The 26,049-nt window shown below is 48.7% G+C and overlaps 1 protein-coding gene across 4 annotated transcripts in view; it reads left to right on the top strand.

Annotated features, from left to right (window-relative positions):
- CLTA (clathrin light chain A) overlaps nucleotides 1-26,049 on the top strand; it is a 113,131-nt gene that overhangs the window by 51,615 nt on the left and 35,467 nt on the right. For 2 of the 4 annotated variants that reach the window (XM_063914627.1, XM_063914629.1), the window contains exons 4-5: nucleotides 14,767-14,878; nucleotides 22,926-22,979. In XM_063914627.1, the coding sequence (XP_063770697.1) occupies nucleotides 14,767-14,878; nucleotides 22,926-22,979 (166 nt within the window). The remainder of the gene's footprint in view (nucleotides 1-14,766; nucleotides 14,879-22,925; nucleotides 22,980-26,049) is intronic. The other 2 variants (XM_063914630.1, XM_063914631.1) reach the window with 1 other exon arrangement.

Below are 26,049 nucleotides of genomic sequence, written 5' to 3'. Positions count from 1 at the left end.
AAAATCGCGGGACAGAAGCCTGCCGCTGAGGGGGCGGGGCCTTCTTCCTCAGCACTCACCAGCGCCATTTTCTCTCCACAGCTCCGCTGAGAGGAAGCTCCCCAGGCTTTCCCCTGCAGACTTACGGTAGAAAGGGTAAAAAGAGAGGGGGGGCACATAAATTTAGCGCATTTAATATATATATACAGCAGCTACTGGGTAAACACTAAGTTACTGTGTGATTCCTGGGTCATATAGCGCTGGGGTGTGTGCTGGCATACTCTCTCTCTGTCTCTCCAAAAGGCCTTGTGGGGGTCCTGTCCTCATATAGAGCATCCCCTGTGTGTGTGGTGTGTCGGTACGCGTGTGTCGACATGTTTGACGAAGAGGGCTATGTGGAGGCAGAGCAAGTGCAGACGAATGACGTGTCTCCGCCGACGGCGCCGACACCTGATTGGATGGATATGTGGAAGGTGTTAAATGATAATGTAAACTCCTTACATAAAAGGTTGGATAAAGCTGATGCCTTGGGACAGTCGGGGTCTCAGCCTATGCCTGATCCTACAGTGCAGAGGCCGTCAGGGTCTCAGAAGCGCCCACTATCCAAAATGGTTGACACATGTATCGACACGGATTCTGACTCCAATGACGATGATGCAAAATTGCAGCCTAAAATGGCTAAAGCCATCCGCTACATGATTATAGCAATGAAGGATGTATTGCACATATCAGAGGTAAACCCTGTCCCTGACAAAAGGGTGTATATGTATGGGGAGAAAAAGCAAGAGGTGACTTTTCCCCCTTCACATGAGTTAAATGAATTATGTGAAAAAGCGTGGGATTCCCCCGATAAGAAAGTGCTGATTTCCAAAAGGTTACTTATGGCGTACCCTTTCCCGCCAACGGACAGGATGCGCTGGGAATCCTCCCCTAGGGTAGATAAAGCTCTGACACGCTTATCTAAAAAGGTGGCCCTGCCGTCACAGGATACGGCCTCCCTAAAGGATCCTGCAGATAGGAAGCAGGAAAGTATCCTGAAGTCTGTTTATACACACTCAGGTACTCTACTGAGGCCGGCAATTGCGTCGGCCTGGATGTGTAGTGCTGTAGCAGTATGGACAGATAATCTTTCTGAGGAAATGGATATCTTAGACAAGGATACCATTTTACTGACCCTGGGGCATATAAAAGACGCTGTCCTATATATGAGGGATGCCCAGAGGGACATTTGCCTACTGGGCTCTAGAATAAATGCAGTTCAATTTCTGCCAGAAGGGTCCTGTGGACTCGGCAATGGACAGGTGATGCCGACTCCAAAAAGCACATGGAGGTGTTACCTTACAAGGGTGATTAATTGTTTGGGGACGGTCTCTCGGACCTAGTTTCCACAGCTACGGCTGGGAAGTCAAACTTTTTGCCATATATTCCCTCACAGCCTAAGAAAGCACCGTATTACCAAATGCAGTCCTTTCGATCACAGAGAAGCAAGAAGGTCAGAGGTGCGTCCTTTCTTGCCAGAGGCAGGGGTAGAGGAAAGAAGCTGCACCATACAGCTAGTTCCCAGGTACAGAAGTCCTCCCCGGCTTCCACTAAATCCACCGCATGACGCTGGGGCTCCACAGGAGCCAGGAGCGGTGGGGGCGCGTCTCCGAAATTTCAGCCACCAGTGGGTTCGCTCACAGGTGGATCCCTGGGCTATACAGATTGTGTCTCAGGGATACAAGCTGGAATTCGAAGTGATGCCCCCTCACCGTTACCTCAAATCTGCCCTGCCAGCTTCCCCCATAGAAAGGGAAGTCGTGTTAGCGGCAATTCACAAGTTATATCTCCAGCAGGTGGTGGTAAAGGTTCCCCTCCTTCAACAAGGAAGAGGATACTATTCCACAATGTTTGTGGTACCGAAACCGGACGGTTCGGTCAGACCCATATTGAATTTACAATCCCTGAACATTTATCTGAAAAGATTCAAGTTCAAAATGGAATCGCTCAGAGCGGTCATTGCAAGCCTGGAAGAGGGGGATTTTATGGTGTCTCTGGACATCAAGGATGCTTACTTGCATGTCCCCATTTATCCACCTCATCAGGAGTACCTCAGATTTGTGGTACAGGACTGTCCTTACCAATTCCAGACGTTGCCGTTTGGGCTCTCCACGGCACCGAGAATATTTACCAAGGTAATGGCAGAAATGATGGTGCTCCTTCGAAAGCAAGGAGTCACAATTATCCCATACTTGGACGATCTCCTCATAAAGGCGAGGTCCAGAGAGCAGTTGCTAATCAGTGTAGCACACTCTCAGGAAGTGTTGCAACAGCACTGCTGGATTCTGAATATTCTAAAGTCGCAGCTGATTCCTACTACGCGTCTGCCTTTTCTGGGCATGATTCTGGACACGGACCAGAAGAAGGTGTTTCTCCCGGCGGAGAAGGTTCAAGAGCTCGTGACTCTAGTCAGAGACCTCTTAAAACCGAAACAGGTGTCGGTGCATCGCTGCACGCGAGTCCTGGGAAAGATGGTGGCATCATACGAAGCCATTCCCTTCGGCAGGTTCCATGCGAGGATCTTTCAGTGGGATTTGTTGGACAAGTGGTCCGGATCGCATCTTCAGATGCATCGGCTGATCACCCTGTCCCCGAGGGCCAGGGTGTCTCTTCTGTGGTGGCTGCAGAGTGCTTCTCGAGGGCCGCAGGTTCGGCATACAGGACTGGGTCCTGGTGACCACGGATGCGAGCCTCCGAGGATGTGGGGGCAGTCACTCAGGGAAGAAACTTCCAAGGGTTGTGGACAAGTCAGAAGGCTTGTCTGCACATAAATATCCTGGAACTAAGGGCCATATACAACGCCCTGAGTCAAGCGGAGCCTCTGCTTCGCAACCAACTGGTGCTGATTCAGTCAGACAACATCACCGCAGTGGCTCATGTAAACCGCCAGGGCGGCACAAGAAGCAGAGTGGCGATGGCAGAAGCCACCAGGATTCTTCGTTGGGCGGAGAATCACGTGCAAGCACTGTCAGCAGTGTTCATTCCGGGAGTGGATAACTGGGAAGCAGACTTCCTCAGCAGGCATGACCTCCACCCGGGAGAGTGGGGACTTCATCACGAAGTCTTCACTCAGATTACAAATCGATGGGAACTGCCACAGGTGGACATGATGGCGTCCCGTCTCAACAAAAAGCTACAAAGGTATTGCGCCAGGTCAAGAGACCCTCAGGCGACAGCTGTGGACGCACTGGTAACACCGTGGGTGTTCCAGTCGGTCTGTGTTTCCTCCTCTTCCTCTCATACCCAAGGTGCTGAGAATCGTAAGAAAAAGAGGAGTGAGAACAATACTCATTGTTCCGGATTGGCCAAGAAGGACTTGGTACCCGGAACTGCAAGAAATGCTCACAGAGGACCCATTGCCTGTGCCTCTCAGACAGGACCTGTTGCAACAGGGGCCCTGTCTGTTCCAAGACTTATCGCGGCTGGGTTTGACGGCATGGCGGTTGAACGCAGGATCCTAGCGGAAAAAGGCATTCCGGATGAAGTTATTCCTACGCTGATAAAGGCTAGGAAGGATGTGACAGCAAAACACTATCACCGTATATGGCGAAAATATGTTGCCTGGTGTGAGGCCAGGAAGGCCCCTACAGAGGAATTCCAGCTGGGCCGGTTCCTGCACTTCCTACAGTCAGGAGTGACTATGGGCCTGAAGTTGGGGACCATAAAGGTCCAGATTTCGGCCCTAGCCATTTTCTTTCAAAAGGAACTGGCTTCTCTTCCTGAAGTTCAGACGTTTGTTAACGGAGTGCTGCTTATTCCACCACCTTTTGTGCCACCAGTGGCACCTTGGGATCTCAACGTGGTGTTGGGTTTCCTGAAATCCCACTGGTTTGAGCCACTTAAGACCGTGGAGCTAAAGTATCTCACGTGGAAGGTGGTCATGCTATTGGCCATAGCTTCGGCTAGGCGTGTGTCAGAATTGGCGGCTTTGTCATGTAAAAGCCCCTATCTGATTTTCCATATGGACAGGGCAGAATTACGGACTCGTCCGCAATTTCTGCCGAAGGTGGTGTCATCTTTTCATTTGAACCAACCTATTGTGGTGCCTGCGGCTACTCGTGACTTGGAGGATTCCAAGTTGCTTGATGTAGTCAGGGCTTTGAAGATCTATGTAGCCAGGACGGCTGGAGTCAGGAAGACTGACTCGCTGTTTATCCTGTATGCATCCAACAAGCTGGGTGCTCCTGCTTCAAAGCAAACTATTGCTCGCTGGATCTGTAGCACGATTCAGCAGGCTCATTCTGCGGCTGGATTGCCGCATCCAAAATCAGTAAAAGCCCATTCCACAAGGAAAGTGGGCTCTTCTTGGGCGGCTGCCCGAGGGGTCTCGGCATTACAGCTTTGCCGAGCAGCTACTTGATCGGGTTCAAACACATTTGCTAAGTTCTACAAGTTTGATACCCTGGCTGAGGAGGACCTTGTGTTTGCCCATTCGGTGCTGCAGAGTCATCCGCACTCTCCCGCCCGTTTGGGAGCTTTGGTATAATCCCCATGGTCCTTACAGAGTCCCCAGCATCCACTAGGACGTTAGAGAAAATCAGATTTTACTCACCGGTAAATCTATTTCTCGTAGTCCGTAGTGGATGCTGGGCGCCCGTCCCAAGTGCGGACTTTCTGCAATACGTGTATATAGTTATTGCTTAATAAAGGGTTACGTTATGTTGGCATCCATTGTTGATGCTCTGTTGTTCATACTGTTGACTGGGTAAGTTTATCACAAGTTATACGGTGTGATTGGTGTGGCTAGTATGAGTCTTACCCTGGATTCCAAAATCCTTTCCTTGTAATGTCAGCTCTTCCGGGCACAGTTTCCTTAACTGAGGTCTGGAGGAGGGGCATAGAGGGAGGAGCCAGTGCACACCAGTAGTACTAAATCTTTCTTAAGAGTGCCCAGTCTCCTGCGGAGCCCGTCTATTCCCCATGGTCCTTACGGAGTCCCCAGCATCCACTACGGACTACGAGAAATAGATTTACCGGTGAGTAAAATCTTATTTTTCTCTCCATATTTTCATCCATAAGGGATATTGGGGACAGAATCAGTATGATGGGGTATAGACTGGTCCAAAGGAGCCAGTGCACTTTAAATTTCTTCAACTGGGTGTGCTGGCTCCTCCCCTCTATACCCCCTCCCACAGGCGGTTTAGAAAAAAGTGCCCTCAGGAGAGAATGCACACTCTGCAGCTCCAGAGTTTTTCTTCAATTTCTTTTAAACCTTTGCTTGTTTCGGTATGCTGTTCGGACAACAGCATACCTGCGCCGTAAGAGTTGGGGGGGGTCACTGGCCTCATGAGGTGCAGAGCTGCTTCTCCGCTGCTGGACCACCGTCCTGAGGGGCTGTTTGTTCAGTGGGGCACTGCGCATTAGCTGTCGCAGCCACAGCTTGCCGCACACCCCTAACAGAGCCTGAAGGTGATTTTCGTGGTGAGTACAAGCCAGGCGCGTGGGTGAGGCGTACGGGTCTCTCCTGGGTGGGACCCGCAGGTGCCCCTGCGTGAGACTGGCGGGAGGTGTTGTACCGAGCATTTATGTGAGGCTATACAGCCTGTGGAGACATAGCCAGTATAAAAATCTTATTAGTAACTCTGGTGACATAGAGGGGGGCGGAGCTACATCAGAGCGGGTTCAGCTGCATTTTGGAACCTTCCTCTGCCTAAGCAGCACCACCCTCATACAGCTCCTCAAAACGGTCCCAGGAACACTGGGACCGGGTGTAGAGGGGGAGAGCCGCTATTAGTGTACAGTTTAAATTACTCTGGGGAATTATCTGTACAGCTGTATCACTGTTTTATAGTACTACATAAAACGCAGACTGGCTTAAGGAGATTAGCAATATAAATGCTAGAACCACTGCTATGGCTGTGTCTGCACGCAAAGCCATATGGTTGCGTCAGTGGATTGCAGACGCTTATTCCAAACGTAATGTGGAATATCTTCCCTTTACAGGTGAATGGCTCTTCAGAGGGGAATTGGGCGCATGGATCTCAAAGGCTACTGCTGGGAAATCCACGTTTCTCCCTTTGGGGGCTCCGCCTGCTAGGTGTACCTACCCGGGCCTTTCTACTCGGTTCTTTCGGTCCTCCAGATTTCGATCTAGGGGCAGGGGTGCCTCCAGTGCAGCTAGAGGCTCCAGAGGTAAGCTTAAGAAACCAACCGTTGCCGGCTGTCAGTAACAGAGCACCAGTTCAGCTTCCACAAAGACTTCGGCATGATGGTGCCCAACCACCCCGAGGGGATCTCGTGGTGGGAGCTTGGTTACGTAAATACAGCCACATCTGGGACGGTTCCTGTGAAGATGCCTGGGTAAGGGACTTTATCTCTCAGGGTTACAGGCTGGAGTTCGACGGTGCTCCCCTCCAACGATTTTTCAAATTAGGCTTGCCAGTTTATGCATGTTACGCTACTACTGGCCATCGACAAGTTGGTCCAGTCCCTGGTCATTGTTCCAGTACCCCTGCTACAGTAAGCACTAGGTTACTATTCCAGTCTGTTTGTGGTGCCAAAACCAGACTGGTCTGTGAGAAACATTTTGAATTTGAAGTCCTTGAATCCTTACCTGAAGGTTTTCAAATTCGAGAAAGAATCTTTGAGAGCGGTGATCGCAGGCCTGGAACAACAGGAATTCCTCGTGTCCCTGGATATCAAGGACGCCTACCTACATATCCCAATTTGGCCTCCTCATCAGGCCTATCTGCGGTTCGCCCTACTGAACGATCACTACCAGTTTCAGGCGTTGCCCTTCGGCCTGTCTACTGCTCCGAGGATGTTCACGAAGGTGATGACTGGAAATGATGTTCCAGCTCAGAATCCAAGGGGTCAACATTGTCCCTTACCTGGACGATCTCCTGATAAAAGCGAGTTCCGGGGAGCTTCTACTGCTCCATATAGATCACACTATCCAACTTTTCTGTCTCACCACGGGTGGATCCTCAATTTACAGAAGTCTCAACTAGAACCGTCTCAAAGGCTCCTGTTTCTGGGTATGATCATGGATACTGTAGCTCAGAGAGTGTTCCTTCCAGAGGACAAGGTGAGAACACTTCAAGAGATGGTTCTCTGACCTGCTCGAGTTTCCATTCATCTTTGCATAAAATTGTTGGGAAAAATGGTGGCCTCGTACGAGGCGATACAGTTCGGCAGGTTCCATGCTAGACCCTTCAAATTGGACATCCTGAACAAGTGGTCCGGTTCACATCTTCAGATGCACCAAATGATTCAGCTGTCACCCCAGGCCAGGATTTCACTCCTGTGATGGTTACAGTCTTCCAACTTGCTGGAAGGTCGACGTTTCGGGATTCAGGATTGGATCCTCCTCACAACGGATGTGAGCCTGAGAGGATCCGGAGCGCTCACCCATGGGGCGCAGTTTCAGGGCAGGTGGTCTGCCCAAGAGGCCCTTCTTCCATTCAACATTCTGGAACTTCGTGCTATCTACAATACTCTGATTCAGGCCTCCCCTCTACTCGGGGATCAGGCGATCCAGGTTCAGTCGGACAACGTGATGGCTGTGGCATACATCAACCGACAGGGAGGGACAAAAAGCAGGGCCTGCATGCAAGAAGTGTCAAAAATACTTCTCTGGGCGGAATGAAATGCAAGAGCGCTATCCGCTATTTTTATTCCAGGAGTGGACAACTGGGAAGCGGACTTTCTGAGTCGCCACAACCTCCACCCGGGGGAGTGGGGATTGCATCTCGGGTGTTTCAACGGATTGTCGTCAGGTGGGGATTCCCGCAGATTGACAAGCTTCACTGCTTGCGAACCATAGACCCTCAGGCGAGTGCGGTGGACGCACTGATGTCGCCTTGGCCTTACCGGCTGGTATACCTATTTCCTCAGATTCCGTTGATCCCAAGAGTGCTCCAGCGGATCAGACATCAGAGTACAAGCAGTCCTGATTGCGCCGGATTGGCCCCAAAGGGCGTGGTACTCAACTCTTCTGGACATGTCCGTAGAAGACCCTTGGCCTCTGCCGCTAAGAAGGATCTTCTTCAGCAAGGACTGTTCGTCGTTCCGGACTTATGGCAGCTTAGTTTGACGGCATGGTAGTTGAGCGGAACATACTAGCTCACAAAGGGCTTTCCAAAAAAGTAATTGCCACTATGGTGCAAGCCAGAAAATCTGTGACGTCAAGACTCTATCATCATATTTGGAGTTGATATGTCTCTTGGTGCGAGGAGCACACGTATCCGCCTGCGGAGTTTCACTTGGGACGTTTCCTGCAGGCTGGTCTGGATAAAGGTTTATGTCTGGGTTCTGTTACGGTCCAGATTTCAGCTCTCTCCATTTTCTTTCAGAAGAAATTGGCTGTGTTGCCAGAAGTTCAGACCTTCTTACAAGGGGTACTCCACATGCAACGGGTGTAGTATGGTATGCTGGCGGTCGGGCTCCCGGCGACTGAATCCTGACCGCCAGCATTCCGACAGCTGGGCAAGCACAAATGAGCCCCTTGAGGGCTCGATGCGCTCGCCACTTTCCAGGCACGGTGGCGCATAGCGCGCCATGCTATCTGTTCTCCTTCCAGGGGTGTCGTGGACACCCAAGAGGGAGAACGGTCGGTATGCCAGTCGTCGGGAGCCCGGCCGGCCGCCGGCAAAGTGAAGACCACCCACATACAACCTCCCTTTGTGCTGTAGGCTTTGCATGTAGTGTTGAACTTTCTACAGTCCTCCTGGTTTGAGCCTCTGATGACTGTAGAAGACAAGTACCACACGTGGAAGACAGTGATGTTACTGGCCCTGGCTTCTGCTAGACTCGTCTCAGAATTGGGGGCCCTATCGTGTAAAAGTCCATACTTGGTCTTTTACGAGGACAGAGCGGAGCTCCGGACTAGACTGCAATTCCTGCCGAAGGTTGTCGCCGGATTTCACCTGAATCAACCTATGGTGGTTCCGTCCTGTTCTGACGCTTTGGCTCCTCCGGAGTCTTTGGATGTTGTGTGTGTGCTTTGAAGATCTGTCGGGTCAGGAAGACCGATTCCTTGTTCGTGCTTTATGATGCGCGGAAAAAGGGTTGCCCTGCTTTAAAGCAGACCATTGCTCGCTGGATTAGACTTACTATCCAACAGGCCTATGTGTCGGCAGCCTTACCTGTTCCTCAGTCTCTGAAGGCCCACTCTACAAGGTCCGTGGGCTCTTCCTGGGCGGCTGCCCGCGAAGTCTCGGCCTTGCAACTATGCCGAGCGGCTACCTGGTCGGGAAAGAACACTTTTGTGACATTCTACAAATTTGATACCCTGGCCAAAGAGGATACCCAGTTTCTGCAGGCGGTGCTACAGCAGTCTCAGCACGTTCCCGCCCATTCTGGAAGCTTTGGGACATCCCCATCGTATCAATTCTGTCCCCAATATCCCTTATGGATGCTAGAGAAAATAGGATTTTAAATGCCTACCGGTAAATCCTTTTCTCGTAGTCCATAAGGGATATTGGGCGCCCGCCTCTGTGTGGTGACTTCTGCAGGTTCTCTGTTTCCTGTTCAGCTGTTGCTGGCCAGGTTATGTTATGTTGTGCTGGTGTGTAAATCTCACCACACTTCTTATCACGTTTCCTTCTCTCAAGTATGTCCTTTCTACTTCTGGCACTGTTTAACCTATAACTGCCTGTGGGAGGGGGCATAGAGGGGAGGAGCCAGCACACCCAGTTGAAGAAATTTAAAGTGCACTGGCTCCTTTGGACCCGTCTATACCCCATCGTACTAATTCTGTCCCCAATATCCCTTATGGACTACGAGAAAAGGATTTACCGGTAGGTATTTAAAATCCTATTTCTCGAACGTCCTAAGTGGATGCTGGGGACTCCGTAAGGACCATGGGGATAGCGGCTCCGCAGGAGACTGGGCACATCAAAAGAAAGCTTTAGGACTATCTGGTGTGCACTGGCTCCTCCCCCTATGACCCTCCTCCAAGCCTCAGTTAGATCTCTGTGCCCGAACGAGAAGGGTGCACACTAGGGGCTCTCCTGAGCTTCTTAGTGAAAGTTTTAGTTTAGGTTTTTTATTTTCAGTGAGACCTGCTGGCAACAGGCTCACTGCATCGAGGGACTAAGGGGAGAAGAAGCGAACTCACCTGCGTGCAGAGTGGATTGGGCTTCTTAGGCTACTGGACATTAGCTCCAGAGGGACGATCACAGGCCCAGCTTGGATGGGTCCCAGAGCCGCGCCGCCGGCCCCCTTACAGAGCCAGAAGGCAGAAGAGGTCCGGAAAATCGGCGGCAGAAGACGTCCTGTCTTCAACAAGGTAGCGCACAGCACTGCAGCTGTGCGCCATTGCTCTCAGCACACTTCACACTCCGGTCACTGAGGGTGCAGGGCGCTGGGGGGGGCGCCCTGAGACGCAATAATAAACACCTTGGATGGCAAAAAATGCATCACATATAGCTCCTGGGCTATATGGATGCATTTAACCCCTGCCAAAATACATAAAAAAACGGGAGATAAGGCCGCCGATAAGGGGGCGGAGCCTATCTCCTCAGCACACCGCCATTTTCCCTCACAGCTCCGTTGGAGGGAAGCTCCCTGGCTCTCCCCTGCAGTCACTACACTACAGAAAGGGTTAAAAAAGAGAGGGGGGCACAAATTAGGCGCAGTATTAACTATACAGCAGCTATAAGGGGAAAAACACTTATATAAGGTTATCCCTGTATATATATAGCGCTCTGGTGTGTGCTGGCAAACTCTCCCTCTGTCTCCCCAAAGGGCTAGTGGGGTCCTGTCCTCTATCAGAGCATTCCCTGTGTGTGTGCTGTATGTCGGTACTTTTGTGTCGACATGTATGAGGAGAAAAATGATGTGGAGACGGAGCAGATTGCCTGTAATAGTGATGTCACCCCCTAAGGGGGCGACACCTGAGTGGATGAACTGTTGGAAGAAATTACGTGACAGTGTCAGCTCTGTATAAAAGACAGTGGTTGACATGAGACAGCCGGCTACTCAGCTTGTGCCTGTCCAGACGTCTCATAGGCAGTCAGGGGCTCTAAAGCGCCCGTTACCTCAGATGGCAGATAAAGACGCTGACACGGATACGGACTCCAGTGTCGACGGTGAAGAGACAAATGTGACTTCCAGTAGGGCCACACGTTACATGATTGAGGCAATGAAAAATGTTTTACACATTTCTGATAATACGAGTACCACCAAAAAGGGGTATTATGTTCGGTGAGGAAAAACTACCTGTAGTTTTCCTGAATCTGAGAAATTAAATGAGGTGTGTGATGATGCGTGGGTTTCCCCCGATAACAACTGATAATTTCTAAAATGTTATTGGCATTATATCCTTTCCCGCCAGAGGTTAGGGTGCGTTGGGAAACACCCCCTAGGGTGGATAAAGCGCTCACACGCTTGTAAGGGCTCTATCTTCTCCTGAGATGGCCGCCCTTAAGGATCCTGCTGATAGAAAGCAGGAGGGTATCCTAAAATGTATTTACACACATACTGGTGTTATACTGCGACCAGCAATCGCCTCAGCCTGGATGTGCAGTGCTGGGTTGGCGTGGTCGGATTCCCTGACTGAAAATATTGATACCCTAGATAGGGACAGTATATTTTTGCCTATAGAGCATTTGAAAGATGCATTTCTATATATGCGTGATGCACAGCGGAATATTTGCCGACTGGCATCAAGTCTAAGTGCGTTGTCCATGTCTACCAGTAGAGGGTTATGGACACGTCAGTGGTCAGGTGATGCGTATTCCAAACGGCATTTGGAAGTATTGCCTTATTAAGGGGAGGAGTTATTTGGGGTCGGTCTTTCAGACCTGGTGGCCACGGCAACAGCTGGGAAATCCACGTTTGTACCCCAGGTCGCCTCTCAACATGAGAAGACGCCGTATTATCAGGCGCAGTCTTTTCGTGGATAAGCGGGCAAAAGGTTCCTCATTTCTGCCCCGTGACAGAGGGAGAGGAAAAAGGCTGCAGAAATCAGCCAGTTCCCAGGAACAGAAACCCTTTCCCGCCTCTGCCAAGCCCTCAGTATACGCTGGGGCTTTACAAGCAGAATCAGGCACGGTGGGGGGCCCGTCTCAATGAATTTCAGCGCGCAGTGGGCTCACTCGCAAGTAGACCCCTGGATCCTTCAGGTGATATCTCAGGGGTACAAATTAGAATTCGAGACGTCTCCCCCTCGCCGTTTCCTAAAGTCTGCTTTACCGATGTCTCCTTCTGACAGGGAGACAGTTTTGGAAGCCATTCACAAGCTGTATTCCCAGCAGGTGATAATCAAGATACCCCTTCTGCAACAGGGAACGGGGTATTATTCCACACTGTTGTGGTACCGAAGCCGGACGGCTCGGTGAGACCGATTCTAAATCTAAAATCTTTGAACACTTACATACAGAGGTTCAAATTCAAGATTGAGTCACTCAGAGCAGTGATTGCGAACCTGGAAGAAGGGGACTACATGATGTCTCGGGACATCAAGGATGCTTACCTTCATGTCAAAATTTACCCTTCTCACCAAGGGTACCTCAGGTTTATGGTACAGAACTGTCACTATCAGTTCAGACGCTGCCGTATGGATGGTCCACGGCACCCCGGGTCTTTACCAAGGTAATGGCCGAAATGATGATATTCCTTCAAAGGAAGGGAATTTTAGTTATCCCTTACTTGGACGATTCCCTGATAAGGGTAAGATCCAGGGAACAGTTGGAGGTCGGTGTAGCACTATCTCAGGTAGTGTTGCTGCAGCACGGTTGGATTCTCAATATTCCAAAATCGCAGCTGGTTCCGACGACTTGTCTTCTGTTCCTAGGGATGATCCTGGACACAGTCCAGAAAAAGGTGTTTCTCCCGGAGGAGAAAGCCAGGGAGTTATCCGAGCTAGTCAGGAACCTCCTAAAACCGAGCCAAGTCTCAGTGCATCAATGCACAAGGGTTCTGGGTAAAATGGTGGCTTCCTACGAAGCAATCCCATTCGGCAGATTCCACGCAAGAACTTTCCAGTGGGACCTGCTGGACAAATGGTCCGGGTCGCATCTTCAGATGCATCAGCGGATAACCCTGTCACCAAGGACAAGGGTGTCCCTCCTGTGGTGGTTGCAGAGTGCTCATCTTCTAGAGGGCCGCAGATTCGGCATTCAGGACTGGGTCCTGGTAACCACGGATGCCAGCCTGCGAGGCTGGGGAGCAGTCACACAGGGAAGGAATATCCAGGACTTATGGTCAAGCCTGGAGACATCACTTCACATAAATATCCTGAAGCTAAGGGACATTTACAATGCTCTAAGCTTAGCAAGACCTCTGCTTCAAGGTCAGCCGGTGTTGATCCAGTCGGACAACATCACGGCAATCACCCACGTAAACAGACAGGGTGGCACAAGAAGCAGGAGGGCAATGGCAGAAGCTGCAAGGATTCTTCGCTGGGCGGAAAATCATGTGATAGCACTGTCAGCAGTATTCATTCCGGGAGTGGACAACTGGGAAGCAGACTTCCTCAGCACGACCTCCACCCGGGAGAGTGGGGACTTCACCCAGAAGTCTTCCACATGATTATAAACCGTTGGGAAAAACTCGACAGGTATTGCGCCAGGTCCAGGGACCCTCAGGCAATAGCTGTAGACGCTCTGGTAACACCGTGGGTGTACCAGTCAGGGTATGTGTTCCCTCCTCTGCCTCTCATACCCAAGGTACTGAGATTGATAAGATGGAGAGGAGTAAGCACTATATTCGTGGCTCCGGATTGGCCAAGAAGGATTTGGTAACCGGAACTTCAAGAGATGCTCACGGAGGATCCGTGGCCTCTACCTCTAAGAAGGGACCTGCTCCAGCAAGGACCCTGTCTGTTCCAAGACTTACCGCGGCTGCGTTTGACGGCATGGCGGTTGAACGCCGGATCCTGAAAGAAAAAAAGGCATTCCGGATGAAGTCATCACTATCCTGATCAAAGCCAGGAAGGATGTAACCGCAAAAACATTATCTCCGCAATTGGCGAAAATATGTTGCGTGGTGCGAGGCCAGTAAGGCCCGACGGTGGAAATTCAACTGGGTCGATTCCTACATTTCCTGCAAACAGGAGTGTCTATGGGCCTGAAATTGGGGTCCATTAAGGTTCAAATTTCGGCCCTGTCAATTTTCTTCCAAAAAGAACTAGCTTCAGTCCCTGAAGTTCAGACGTTTGTAAAAGGGGTACTGCATATACAGCCTCCTTTTGTGCCTCCAGTGGCACTTTGGGATCTCAATGTAGTTTTGGGTTCCAAAAGTCACATTGGTTTGAACCACTTAAATCTGTGGAGTTAAAATATCTCACATGGAAAGTGGTCATGCTGTTGGCCCTGACCTGGGCCAGGCGCGTGTCAGAATTGGCGGCTTTATCCTGAAAAAGCCCTTATCTGATGTTCCATTCGGACAGGGCGGAATTGAGGACTCGTCCTCAGTTTCTTCCTAAGGTGGTTTCAGCGTTTCACCTGAACCAACCTATTTGTGGTGCCTGCGGCTACTAGGGACTTGGAGGACTCCAAGTTGCTAGACGTTGTCAGGGCCCTGAAAATATGTTTCCAGGAGGGCTGGAGTCAGGAAATCTGACTCGCTGTTTATCCTGTAGGGGGAGGAGCCAGTGAACACCAGATAGTCCTAAAGCTTTCTTTAGATGTGCCCAGTCTCCTGCGGAGCCGCTAATCCCCATGGTCCTTACGGAGTCCCCAGCATCCACTACGGACTATGAGAAATAGAATTATCGGTAAGTAAATTCTTATTTTCACATTTCATCTAACAAAATATCTTTGTTTGTCTGTCTTAAATGATTGTAATTTCTCCCCCAAACAGATGCTAACTCTCGAAAACAAGAATCTGAGTGGAAAGAGAAAGCTTCAAAGGAACTAGATGAGTGGTATGCCAGACAGGATGAACTGTTACAGAAGACAAAAGCAAATAATCGGTAAAATTAATCCATTTTTGGCTTTGAAAATTTAGATTTCATTTTTAGATATATTTAATGATACTTTCTGAATTAAGCCAAGATATTTACCTTTCTTTCAGTGCACTCAAGTTTTCCATGAAGTGCAGAACGGTGGTTTTTATTTGATTTTTCTTTAAGAAGTAAATATTTCTATGGAGCTAAGCCAGTATTATCTTTGGATAAGCTTATTTAATTACTGAGCTGAACACAGTTAAATTTTTTATACAGGAAATAACCGCTTGGTCTAAAATGACAGCTTGCAGATGTGTCCTAATTACTGCAGTTGTGCCAAACAGCCCTTTCCTTGCACCAGGTACTAGGAGACTTGCGGCAGGCATCCTTTTTGAGATTTCTTGTTGACCTAAGGCGATACGACTAGGATGCTCCAGTAGAATGTGCTGCATAATTTCATACACAACACTTTGCAATATATCTGTGTGTAACTTAAAGGGTCATTCAGAGTTGATCGTTCGCTAGCTATTTTTTGCAGCGATGCGATCAGATAGTCGCCGCCTAAGGGGGGAGTGTATTTTCGCTTTGCAAGTGTGCGAACGCTTTTGCATACAAAAAAAATGTTTTGTGCAGTTTCTGAGTAGGTCTGAACTTACTCAGCCGATGCGATCACTTCAGCCTGTCCGGTCCCAGAATTGACGTCAGACACCCGCCCTGCAAACACTTGGACACGCCTGTGTTTTTCCAACCACTCTCTGAAAACGGTCAGTTGACACCTATAAACTCCTTCCTGTCAAACTTCTTGTGATTGGCTGTGCGAATGGATTCTTCGTTAAATCCATCGCCCAGCACCGATCCGCTTTGTACCCGTACGACGCGCCTGTGCATTGCGGTGCATACACAGTTTTGCCGAGTTTTGACCTGATCGCAGCTCTGCAAAAAAAAAACCTAGCATGCGATCAGGACGGAATGACCCCCTTTAGTCTCTGAATCTGTATACAAAATGCTATGGTACAGCGGACACAGCTTTTTTTCTCTAGTATCCATAAGGGATATTGGGGGGGAAACTAGTACGATGGGGTATAGACGGGGTCCAAAGGAGCCAGTGCACTTTAAATTTTCTTCACTGGGTGTGCTGGCTCCTCCCCTCTATGCCCCCTCCCACAGGCAGCTTAGAAAAAAGTGCCCCCAGGAGAGGATGCTCATTTCTGCAGCTCCCAGAGAGTTTTCTTCAATTTCATTTCAATCTTATTTTTTTCGGTATGCTGTCTGGGCAACAGCATACCTGTGCCGTGGGAGTTGGGGGGGGTCACCGGCCTTGTGAGGTGCAGAGCCGCTTCCCCGCTGCAGGACCACTATCCTGAGGGGCTGTTTGTTCAGCGGAGCATTGTGCCTTGGCTGTCGCAGCACGCCGCACACCCCTAACACTGCCTGAAAGTGACATTGGTGTTGAGTACTGCTAGGGGGGTCCCCGGTTCAAAGTGCAGCTGATCACGGGCGCGGGAGGAGGATTGAGACACAGTTTTAATATTTTTTGAGTACAAGTACATCCCAGATCCATGTGTGTTTGTAATCGCAGCCGCTGTAAAAAAAATTCTCTTTTCAAAGATTAGTGCAAGCTATCTTAGACAATTGAATAACCCCCTAAATATCGACATGGACAGCCTACAGAGGAGAAGAGCGGTCTCTACACCTAGGTTGGAGACTCAAACACCCAACACTCAAGATATTTTCTATAAGCTGCTGCAGATTGGACAAGAGCCGCAAACATTACTTCACAAGCCTTTATACAATTCATTCCTCTAATCCAAGTTGCTGAGAGCGCTAGGTTCGGTTCAGTCCACTGCACGTTGCTGTGCTGGCTGTTCTTTCAGACATGCTGGACTGGCAGCCCAGTTCAGCTATTGGTAGAGATTTAGAAAGGAAAGGAGTAGAAAATCGAATACAGGTAGAGTCCCCCATATATGAAATGCTTGGGCCTAGAAGTATTTTGGATATCTGATTTCTCTGACGTCCTAGTGGATGCTGGGAACCTCCGTAAGGACCATGGGGAATAGCGGCTCCGCAGCAGACTGGGCACAAAAGTAAAGCTTTAGGACTACCTGGTGTGCACTGGCTCCTCCCCCTATGACCCTCCTCCAAGCCTCAGTTAGATTTTTGTGCCCGAACGAGAAGGGTGCACACTAGGGGCTCTCCTGAGCTTCTTAGTAAAAGTTTAGTTTTAGGTTTTTTATTTTCAGTGAGACCTGCTGGCAACAGGCTCACTGCATCGAGGGACTAAGGGGAGAAGAAGCGAACTCACCTGCGTGCAGAGTGGATTGGGCTTCTTAGGCTACTGGACACCATTAGCTCCAGAGGGACCGAACACAGGCCCAGCCTCGGAGCTCGGTCCCAGAGCCACGCCGCCGGCCCCTTTACAGAGCCAGAAGCAAGAAGAGGTCCGGAAAAATCGGCGGCAGAAGACATCAGTCTTCACCAAGGTAGCGCACAGCACTGCAGCTGTGCGCCATTGCTCCTCATACACACCTCACACTGCAGTCACTGAGGGTGCAGGGCGCTGGGGGGGGGGGCACCCTGAGCAGCAATAAAAACACCTTGGCTGGCAAACATACATCACATATAACCCCCGGGGCTGTATGGATGTATTTTAACCCCTGCCAGAATCCATAAAAATGCGGGAGAAAAGTCCGCGAAAAAGGGGCGGAGCCTATCTCCTCAGCACACTGGCGCCATTTTCTCTCACAGCTCCGTTGGAGGGAAGCTCCCTGGCTCTCCCCTGCAGTTACTACACTACAGAAAGGGGTTAAAGAGAGGGGGGCATTAATTAAGCGCAGTATTAATAAAACAGCAGCTATAAGGGGAAAAACACTTCTATAAGGTTATCCCTGTATATATATATATAGCGCTCTGGTGTGTGCTGGCATACTCTCCCTCTGTCTCCCCAAAGGGCTAGTGGGGTCCTGTCCTCTATCAGAGCATTCCCTGTGTGTGTGCTGTGTGTCGGTACGATTGTGTCGCCATGTATGAGGAGGAAAATGGTGTGGAGGCGGAGCAATTAAATGGAGATGTCACCCCCTAGGGAGTCGACACCTGAGTGGCTGAGCTTATGGAAGGAATTACGTGACAGTGTCAGCTCTTTACAAAAGATTGATGACATGAGACAGCCGGCTACTCAGCCTGTGCCTGTCCAGGTGTCTCAAAAGCCATCAGGGGCTCTAAAACGCCCGTTACCTCAGATGGCAGATACAGACGCCGACACGGATACTGACTCCAGTGTCGACGATTAAGAGACGAATGTGACTTCCAGTAGGGCCACTCGTTACATGATTGAGGCTATGGAAAATGTTTTACATATTTCTGATAATACCAGTACCACTAAAAAGGGTATTATGTTGGGTGAGAAAAAACTGCCGGTAGTTTTTCCTGCATCTGAGGAATTAAATAAAGTGTGTGATGATGCGTGGGTTTCCCCCGATAAAAACTGTTAATTCCTAAAAAGTTATTAGCATCATACCCCTTCCCGCCAGAGGATAGGGCACGTTGGGAAACACCCCCTAGGGTGGATAAAGCGCTCACACGCTTGTCTAAACAGGTGGCACTACCGTCCCTGGATACGGCCGCCCTTAAGGAACCTGCTGACAGAAAGCAGGAAAATATCCTAAAAATGTATATACACTCACACGGGTGTGATACTGCGACCAGCAATCGCCTCAGCCTGGATGTGCAGTGCTGGGGTGGCTTGGTCGGATTCCCTGACTGACAATATTGATACCCTAGATAGGGACAGTATATTACTGACTATAGAGCATTTAAAAGATGCATTTCTATATATGCGTGATGCACAGAGGGATATTTGCCGACTGGCATCAAGAGTAAGTGCGCTGTCCATTTCTGCCAGAAGAGGGTTATGGACAAGACAGTGGTCAGGTGATGCTGATTCCAAAAGGCATATGGAAGTATTGCCTTATAAAAGGGAGGAGTTATTTGGGGTAGGTCTAACAGACCTGGTGGCAACGGCTGGGAAATCCACATTTTTACCCCAGGTAGCCTCTCAACATAAAAAGACGCCGTATTATCAGGCGCAGTCCTTTAGGCCCCATAAGGGCAAGCGGGTAAAAGACTCCTCATTTCTGCCCCGTGGCAGAGGGAGAGGAAAAAGGCTGCAGCAGAAGCCATTCACAAGCTGTGTTCCCAGCAGGTGATAATCAAGGTACCCCTCCTACAACAGGGAAAGGGGTATTATTCCACGCTGTTTGTGGTACCGAAGCCGGACGGCTCGGTGAGACTTATTTTAAATCTGAAATCCTTGAACACTTACATACAAAGGTTCAAATTCAAGATGGAGTCACTCAGAGCAGTGATTGCAAACCTGGAAGAAGGGGACTATATGGTGTCTCTGGACATCAAAGATGCTTACCTACATGTCCCAATTTACCCTTCTCACCAAGGGTACCTCAGGTTTGTGGTACAGAACTGTCACTATCAGTTTCAGACGCTGCCGTTTGGATTGTCCACGGCACCCCGGGTCTTTACCAAGGTAATGGCCGAAATGATGATACTCCCTCGAAGGAAGGGAGTTTTAGTTATCCCTTACTTGGACGATCTCCTGATAAGGGCAAGATCCAGGGAACAGTTGGAAGTCGGAGTAGCACTATCTCAGATAGTGCTGCGCCAGCACGGTTGGATTCTCAATATTCCAAAATCGCAGCTGATCCCGACGACACGACTTCTATTCCTAGGGATGATCCTGGACACAGTCCAGAATAAGGTGTTTCTCCCGGAGGAGAAAGCCAGGGAGTTATCCGAACTAGTCAGAAATCTCCTAAAACCAGGCCAAGTCTCAGTGCATCAATGCACAAGGGTCCTGGGAAAGATGGTGGCTTCTTACGAAGCAATCCCATTCGGCAGATTCCACGCAAGAACTTTCCAGTGGGATCTGCTAGACAAATGGTCCGGGTCGCATCTTCAGATGCATCGGCGGATAATCTTGTCACCAAGGACAAGGGTGTCTCTCCTGTGGTGGTTGCAGAGTGCTCATCTTCTAGAGGGCCGCAGATTCGGCATTCAGGACTGGGTCCTGGTGACCACGGATGCCAGCCTGAGAGGCTGGGGAGCAGTCACACAGGGAAGGAATTTCCAGGGCTTGTGGTCAAGCCTGGAGACATCACTTCACATAAATATCCTGGAGCTAAGGGCCATCTACAATGCTCTAAGCCTAGCAAGACCCCTGCTTCAAGGTCAGCCGGTGCTGATCCAGTCAGACAACATCACGGCAGTCGCCCACGTAAACAGACAGGGCGGCACAAGAAGCAGGAGGGCAATGACAGAAGTTGCAAGGATTCTTCGCTGGGCGGAAAATCATGTGATAGCACTGTCAGCAGTGTTCATTCCGGGAGTGGACAACTGGGAAGCAGACTTCCTCAGCAGACACGACCTCCACCCGGGAGAGTGGGGACTTCACCCAGAAGTCTTCCACATGATTGTGAACCGTTGGGAAAAACCAAAGGTGGACATGATGGCGTCCCGCCTCAACAAAAAAACTAGACAGGTATTGCGCCAGGTCAAGGGACCCTCAGGCAATAGCTGTGGACGCTCTGGTAACACCGTGGGTGTACCAGTCAGTGTATGTGTTCCCTCCTCTGCCTCTCATACCCAAGGTACTGAGAATCATAAGAAGGAGAGGAGTAAGGACTATACTCGTGGCTCCGGATTGGCCAAGAAGGACTTGGTACCCGGAACTTCAAGAGATGCTCACAGAGGACCCGTGGCCTCTACCTCTAAGAAAGGACCTGCTCCAGCAGGGACCCTGTCTGTTCCAAGACTTACCGCGGCTGCGTTTGACGGCATGGCGGTTGAACGCCGGATCCTGAAGGAAAAAGGCATTCCGGATGAAGTCATCCCTACCCAGACCAAAGCCAGGAAGGATGTAACCGTACAGCATTATCACCGTATTTGGCGTAAATATGTTGCGTGGTGCGAGGCCAGGAAGGCCCCTACAGAGGAATTTCAACTGGGTCGTTTCCTGCATTTCCTGCAAACAGGACTGTCTATGGGCCTAAAATTAGGGTCCATTAAGGTTCAAATTTCGGCCCTGTCGATTTTCTTCCAGAAAGAACTGGCTTCAGTTCCTGAAGTTCAGACGTTTGTCAAAGGGGTACTGCATATACAGCCTCCTTTTGTGCCTCCAGTGGCACCTTGGGATCTCAATGTAGTTTTGGGGTTCCTAAAATCACATTGGTTTAAACCACTCACCACTGTGGACTTAAAATATCTCGCATGGAAAGTGGTAATGCTGTTGGCCCTGGCTTCAGCCAGGCGTGTCTCAGAATTGGCGGCTTTATCCTATAAAAGCCCTTACCTAATTTTTCATACGGACAGGGCAGAATTGAGGACTCGTCCTCAATTTCTCCCTAAGGTGGTTTCAGCGTTTCACTTGAACCAGCCTATTGTGGTACCTGCGGCTACTAGGGACTTGGAGGGACTCCAAGTTGCTGGACGTAGTCAGGGCCCTGAAAATATGTTTCCAGGACGGCTGGAGTCAGAAAATCTGACTCGCTGTTTATCCTGTATGCACCCAACAAGCTGGGTGCTCCTGATTCTAAGCAGACTATTGCTCGTTGGATTTGTAGTACAATTCAGCTTGCACATTCTGTGGCAGGCCTGCCACAGCCAAAAATCTGTAAATGCCCACTCCACAAGGAAGATGGGCTCATCTTGGGCGGCTGCCCGAGGGGTCTCGGCTTTACAACTTTGCCGAGCAGCTACTTGGTCAGGAGCAAATACGTTGTAAAATTATACAAAATTGATATCCTTGCTGAGGAGGACCTGGAGTTCTCTCATTTGGTGCTGCAGAGTCATCCGCACTCTCCCGCCCGTTTGGGAGCTTTGGTATAATCCCCATGGTCCTTACGGAGTCCCCAGCATCCACTTAGGACGTTAGAGACAATAAGAATTTACTTACCGATAATTCTATTTCTCATAGTCCGTAGTGGATGCTGGGCGCCCATCCCAAGTGCGGATTGTCTGCAATACTTGTACATAGTTATTGTTACAAAAATCGGGTTATTATTGTTGTGAGCCATCTTTTCAGAGGCTCCTCTGTTATCATGCTTTTAACTGGGTTCAGATCACAGGTTGTACGGTGTGATTGGTGTGGCTGGTATGAGTCTTACCCGGGATTCAAAATCCTTCCTTATTGTGTACGCTCGTCCGGGCACAGTATCCTAACTGAGGCTTGGAGGAGGGTCATAGGGGGAGGAGCCAGTGCACACCAGGTAGTCCTAAAGCTTTACTTTTGTGCCCAGTCTCCTGCGGAGCCGCTATTCCCCTTGCTCCTTACGGAGTTCCCAGCATCCACTACGGACTACGAGAAATAGAATTATCGGTAAGTAAATTCTTATTTTTTCTGTATTTTGGAATATTTGCATTCCATAATGAGAGTTCTTGGGGATGGGGCCCAAGTATAAACACAGAATGCATTTGTTTCATGTACACCTTTATACTCAAAGAATTAAGGTCGCTTTATACAATATTTTTAATTATTAGTGCAATAAACAAAGTTTATGTACAATGAACCATCAGAAAGTAAAGCGGTCACGATCTCCGTTGCACTCAAAAAATTCTGTATTTCAGAATAGTCCATATTTTGGATATGGGAAACTCAACCTGTATGATGAATGATTGGGGTTTTGGGGCATCTTCTAAAGATGATAATTTTTTGTTTTTAGTTCCCTTTGTGCTACAATTTCAGACCACTGATTCAGTGTCTCTGCTAAAATAACAGATTATTTAAGTAATTTTTTTTTTAAATGTATTTGAATGTCTTAATTTATTGCTAGTCATGCTTCGCGCCTTCTGAAATGTAACACTCCATTAATTATCTATACGTCTGTGTTATCAGTTGTGGGTGTGGTGTTCTTGTTTCATGCATGTTCTTACTAAAACACCTTTTTCTTTTTTTTTCTCTCTTTAACCTCCTTCAAGCTTATTAAACCTATCTCTGATGTTCTCTTTTTCAATGCTGTCTTCTTTTTCTCTTGCCTTCTTGCCTTCTTTTTGGACTTGCTGTCTGTAGGGTGGCAGATGAAGCTTTCTACAAACAACCCTTCGCTGACGTGATTGGTTATGTGTATGTTGCAAAATTACTAATTCTACTTTGAGTTCACATACGTTTTCTTTTTGTTGTAATACATTTCAGGTGATGTGGTAGATGAGAAATTGATAGAAAACCATTATTGCTGTGTATATAAATATGTAGCTGAAAGCTTATTAATTATAAATCTAGTATCATTTATTTCAACACTGCTAAATCACACTTGATACACAATTTCATTTTTATATTCTGGGAGTGCTCTATTACTGACTTGTTAAATACTTTGAGTTTTACATGTGCAGGGTATTAGTGCATGCGTTGCTTACTAAATTTCAAACTGCAAAAGAAAGGAAAATGAAAAGATTGTTTCCTCCTTTAGTTGGTAGTAATACCTGGGTACTTTAGTGATAGGTAGTGCAAAAAGGCTTTTTGGAGGGAGGGGGCTTGGATAATGTAGCAGGGGATGTGAGTATGCAGAGCATCGATCAGCCTGTGATTTAGTCCGTGAATATCTTGCTCACTCAAAAAAAAAAAAAAAAAATTAATTTAGTAAATGGTGTAGAAACCATGTAGGCCTAAATTGTAGAACTATTTAAACTGTCGGAATATCAATATACCAAAAGGAAGATCCACATAGGCCTTTCTCAGTATGTTTACATTATATGCATCCTCCCAGAATATTCAGCAGGGCTACTTCAATTTAGCATCAACAGTGGAGAATTATTCAAAACGATTCTTCGGTGGGTTATTGAAATATAACTCCATAACAAAACCATCCAAAAATCAGCAGGTATAACAAGTGTGTGGTTTTTTTTTTTTCGTATTTATTCCAAATAGACACATTCATGCGCACAAATAAACTGGACTTGTAGCTTATCTGAACTGGTTATAGTCCAGATGTGCACTCCAACAGCAGTTGTTTCCCAGGGTCTTCCAACCAGAAACAGGATCATCTTCATGTTTCAAACTACCTCGAGGATGTGGTCTTCCTTCCTCCAAATGGCGTTTTATATGAGGCATCTCATTAACATTAACCAATCATGAAGAAATGTTTCAATAGGGAATTTGTCCCCATTTTATGGATATCTCCCAATTCCCTAACTTTTCTTAATTACAGCTCATACAAATGTGTCCTCCTACATCTTGCCTCAATACTCTATGTAGCGGGCTATGCCTGGTATGAATGAGCTGACAGGTTCCATGCATCTCCGTCAATGCCAAGTTTTTTTTTGTTTGTTTTTTTTATATTTGCCGAAAATGTCTTATTCACATTGCTATGCAAATAGGACGCACAAGCAGACTGTTAATTAAAATGATCTGCGGCTGTAACTGCACACTGCATTTTAATGGAAAAAGTCGTATGTAAAGACACTACGCTACCAACTCACGCGAAGAGCTGCTTAACTTGCAGGGAGGCTAGATGTGAGTGGACATATCTGTAGGTGTAATAAACCACCATATTAAAAAAACAAACAAACAAAAAAAAACAGTGACTGCTTCTCTCTGGGGGAGGAAACAAGGAAGCAGAAGATAGCGGGAGCTACAGGAAGATTGTCTTCCAGCAGTTGCACCGTGAGCTTTGTGGCTGGTCTCGTCAGATGTGACCATGTCAGCGAAAGCCCCTGGCATCTGATGTGAGTACGCCAGGCAAGTGGTTAAGGAACTGAACTGCTCTGTGGTCTAATTCTGGTCATGTGACCAGTTATTTTCAGGTTTTAAATCCTGCCTTTTACCATCAATCGCCCGCCTCCGTATCTCCTTCCGGAGTTGTTAGTTTCAAGTTGGGGTTATGCCATTGGCTTACGTTTAACCCCATCCCAAAACAACCAAACTCTGGTAAAAGTTAGAATCATTTTACAAATTTAGGCTGGAAAATACACCACCACTTGTGCTTCCCGTGTCATTTTCTGTACTTTCTCTTACGTCCTAGAGGATGCTGGGGTCCACATTAGTACCATAGGGCATAGACTGGTCCACTAGGAGCCATTTGCACTTTAAGAGTTTTTCTTAGAGTTTAGGCACAGCCTCCCTGCTTCGTGGCCTTGGGGGGGGGGGGGGGGGGTAGGTAGTGTCCGCCCTGCGGGGTTCGAGCCACTATCTCCGCTGACAGGACACTGAGCTCCTGAGGGTGATGATCGTTAGCCGCCCCAGGCGACCGCTCATTCCCGCGGCACTGCCGCCACCCTCTAACAGAGCCAGAAGATTTTGGTGGCGAGTGAGTCACCGGCCCCCATAGCAAGCGGGGAGCCGGTGTGAAGATGGCGGCGACAGGGTGGGAGCGCAGTACCGCAGCTCCGGAGGCTCAGCGGTACATAGTGCGGTGCTGTGAGGGGCGCCCTGAGCCAGCGCCTATAACTTACACTGGCACCAAGGCTGTCAGGGACCTAGGTAACACTGCCAGCACAATTCCTCAGGCCAGTATAAAGAAGTGGAGAGTGGGAAGCAGCGCCATGTTCATGGGGCGGAGCTTCTCAGAGCTGACCCAGCAGCGTTCAGCACCATTTTTCTGCCTGCAGGTCCTGTACAGAGATGCTGACATTTCCTCTCAGGAGGAATCCATTCCATGTACACAGGAATGGAATGTCTTGTCTCAGATCCCTATTAATGAGCCTGAGTGGTTATCCTCTGTTAAGGGTATGATCTCTCAAATCTCTACTAGGGTAGCTCATACTGAGACTGAAACTCAGGTTTTAAAGAAGTCTATGGCATTTTCGTCAGGTTCTGTTCCTATCCCTTCAAAGTCCCCTAGCATATACCCACGGAAACGTGCACTTGCCTAGATTATGCAAGATGACACGGATACCGACTCTGACACGGCAGATGACATGGGGATGTGCTGAGGGAGGGATCTTCCCTTGCAAAAGGGGTACAGCTAATGATTGAGGCCATTAGAGATGTGTTAAATATTACTGACACAAAACCTGAGCAAGTTGAGGAGGCTTACTTCACAGACAATAAGAAAGCCTCGCTAACCTTCCCTGCGTCTAAAGAATTAAACTCTTTATTTGAAAAATCCTGGGAAAATCCGGAGAAAAACCTCCAGATTTCAAAAAGAGTTCTGGTTGCTTTTCCCTTCCCTGAGGAAGATAGGAAAAAAATGGGAAAA

Source organism: Pseudophryne corroboree, chromosome 1 (genome assembly GCF_028390025.1).
Source record: "Pseudophryne corroboree isolate aPseCor3 chromosome 1, aPseCor3.hap2, whole genome shotgun sequence".
Classification (NCBI taxonomy): Eukaryota; Metazoa; Chordata; class Amphibia; order Anura; family Myobatrachidae; genus Pseudophryne; species Pseudophryne corroboree.
Note: the sequence above shows the minus strand (reverse complement) of the source record. Positions and strands in the feature narration are given on the sequence as shown.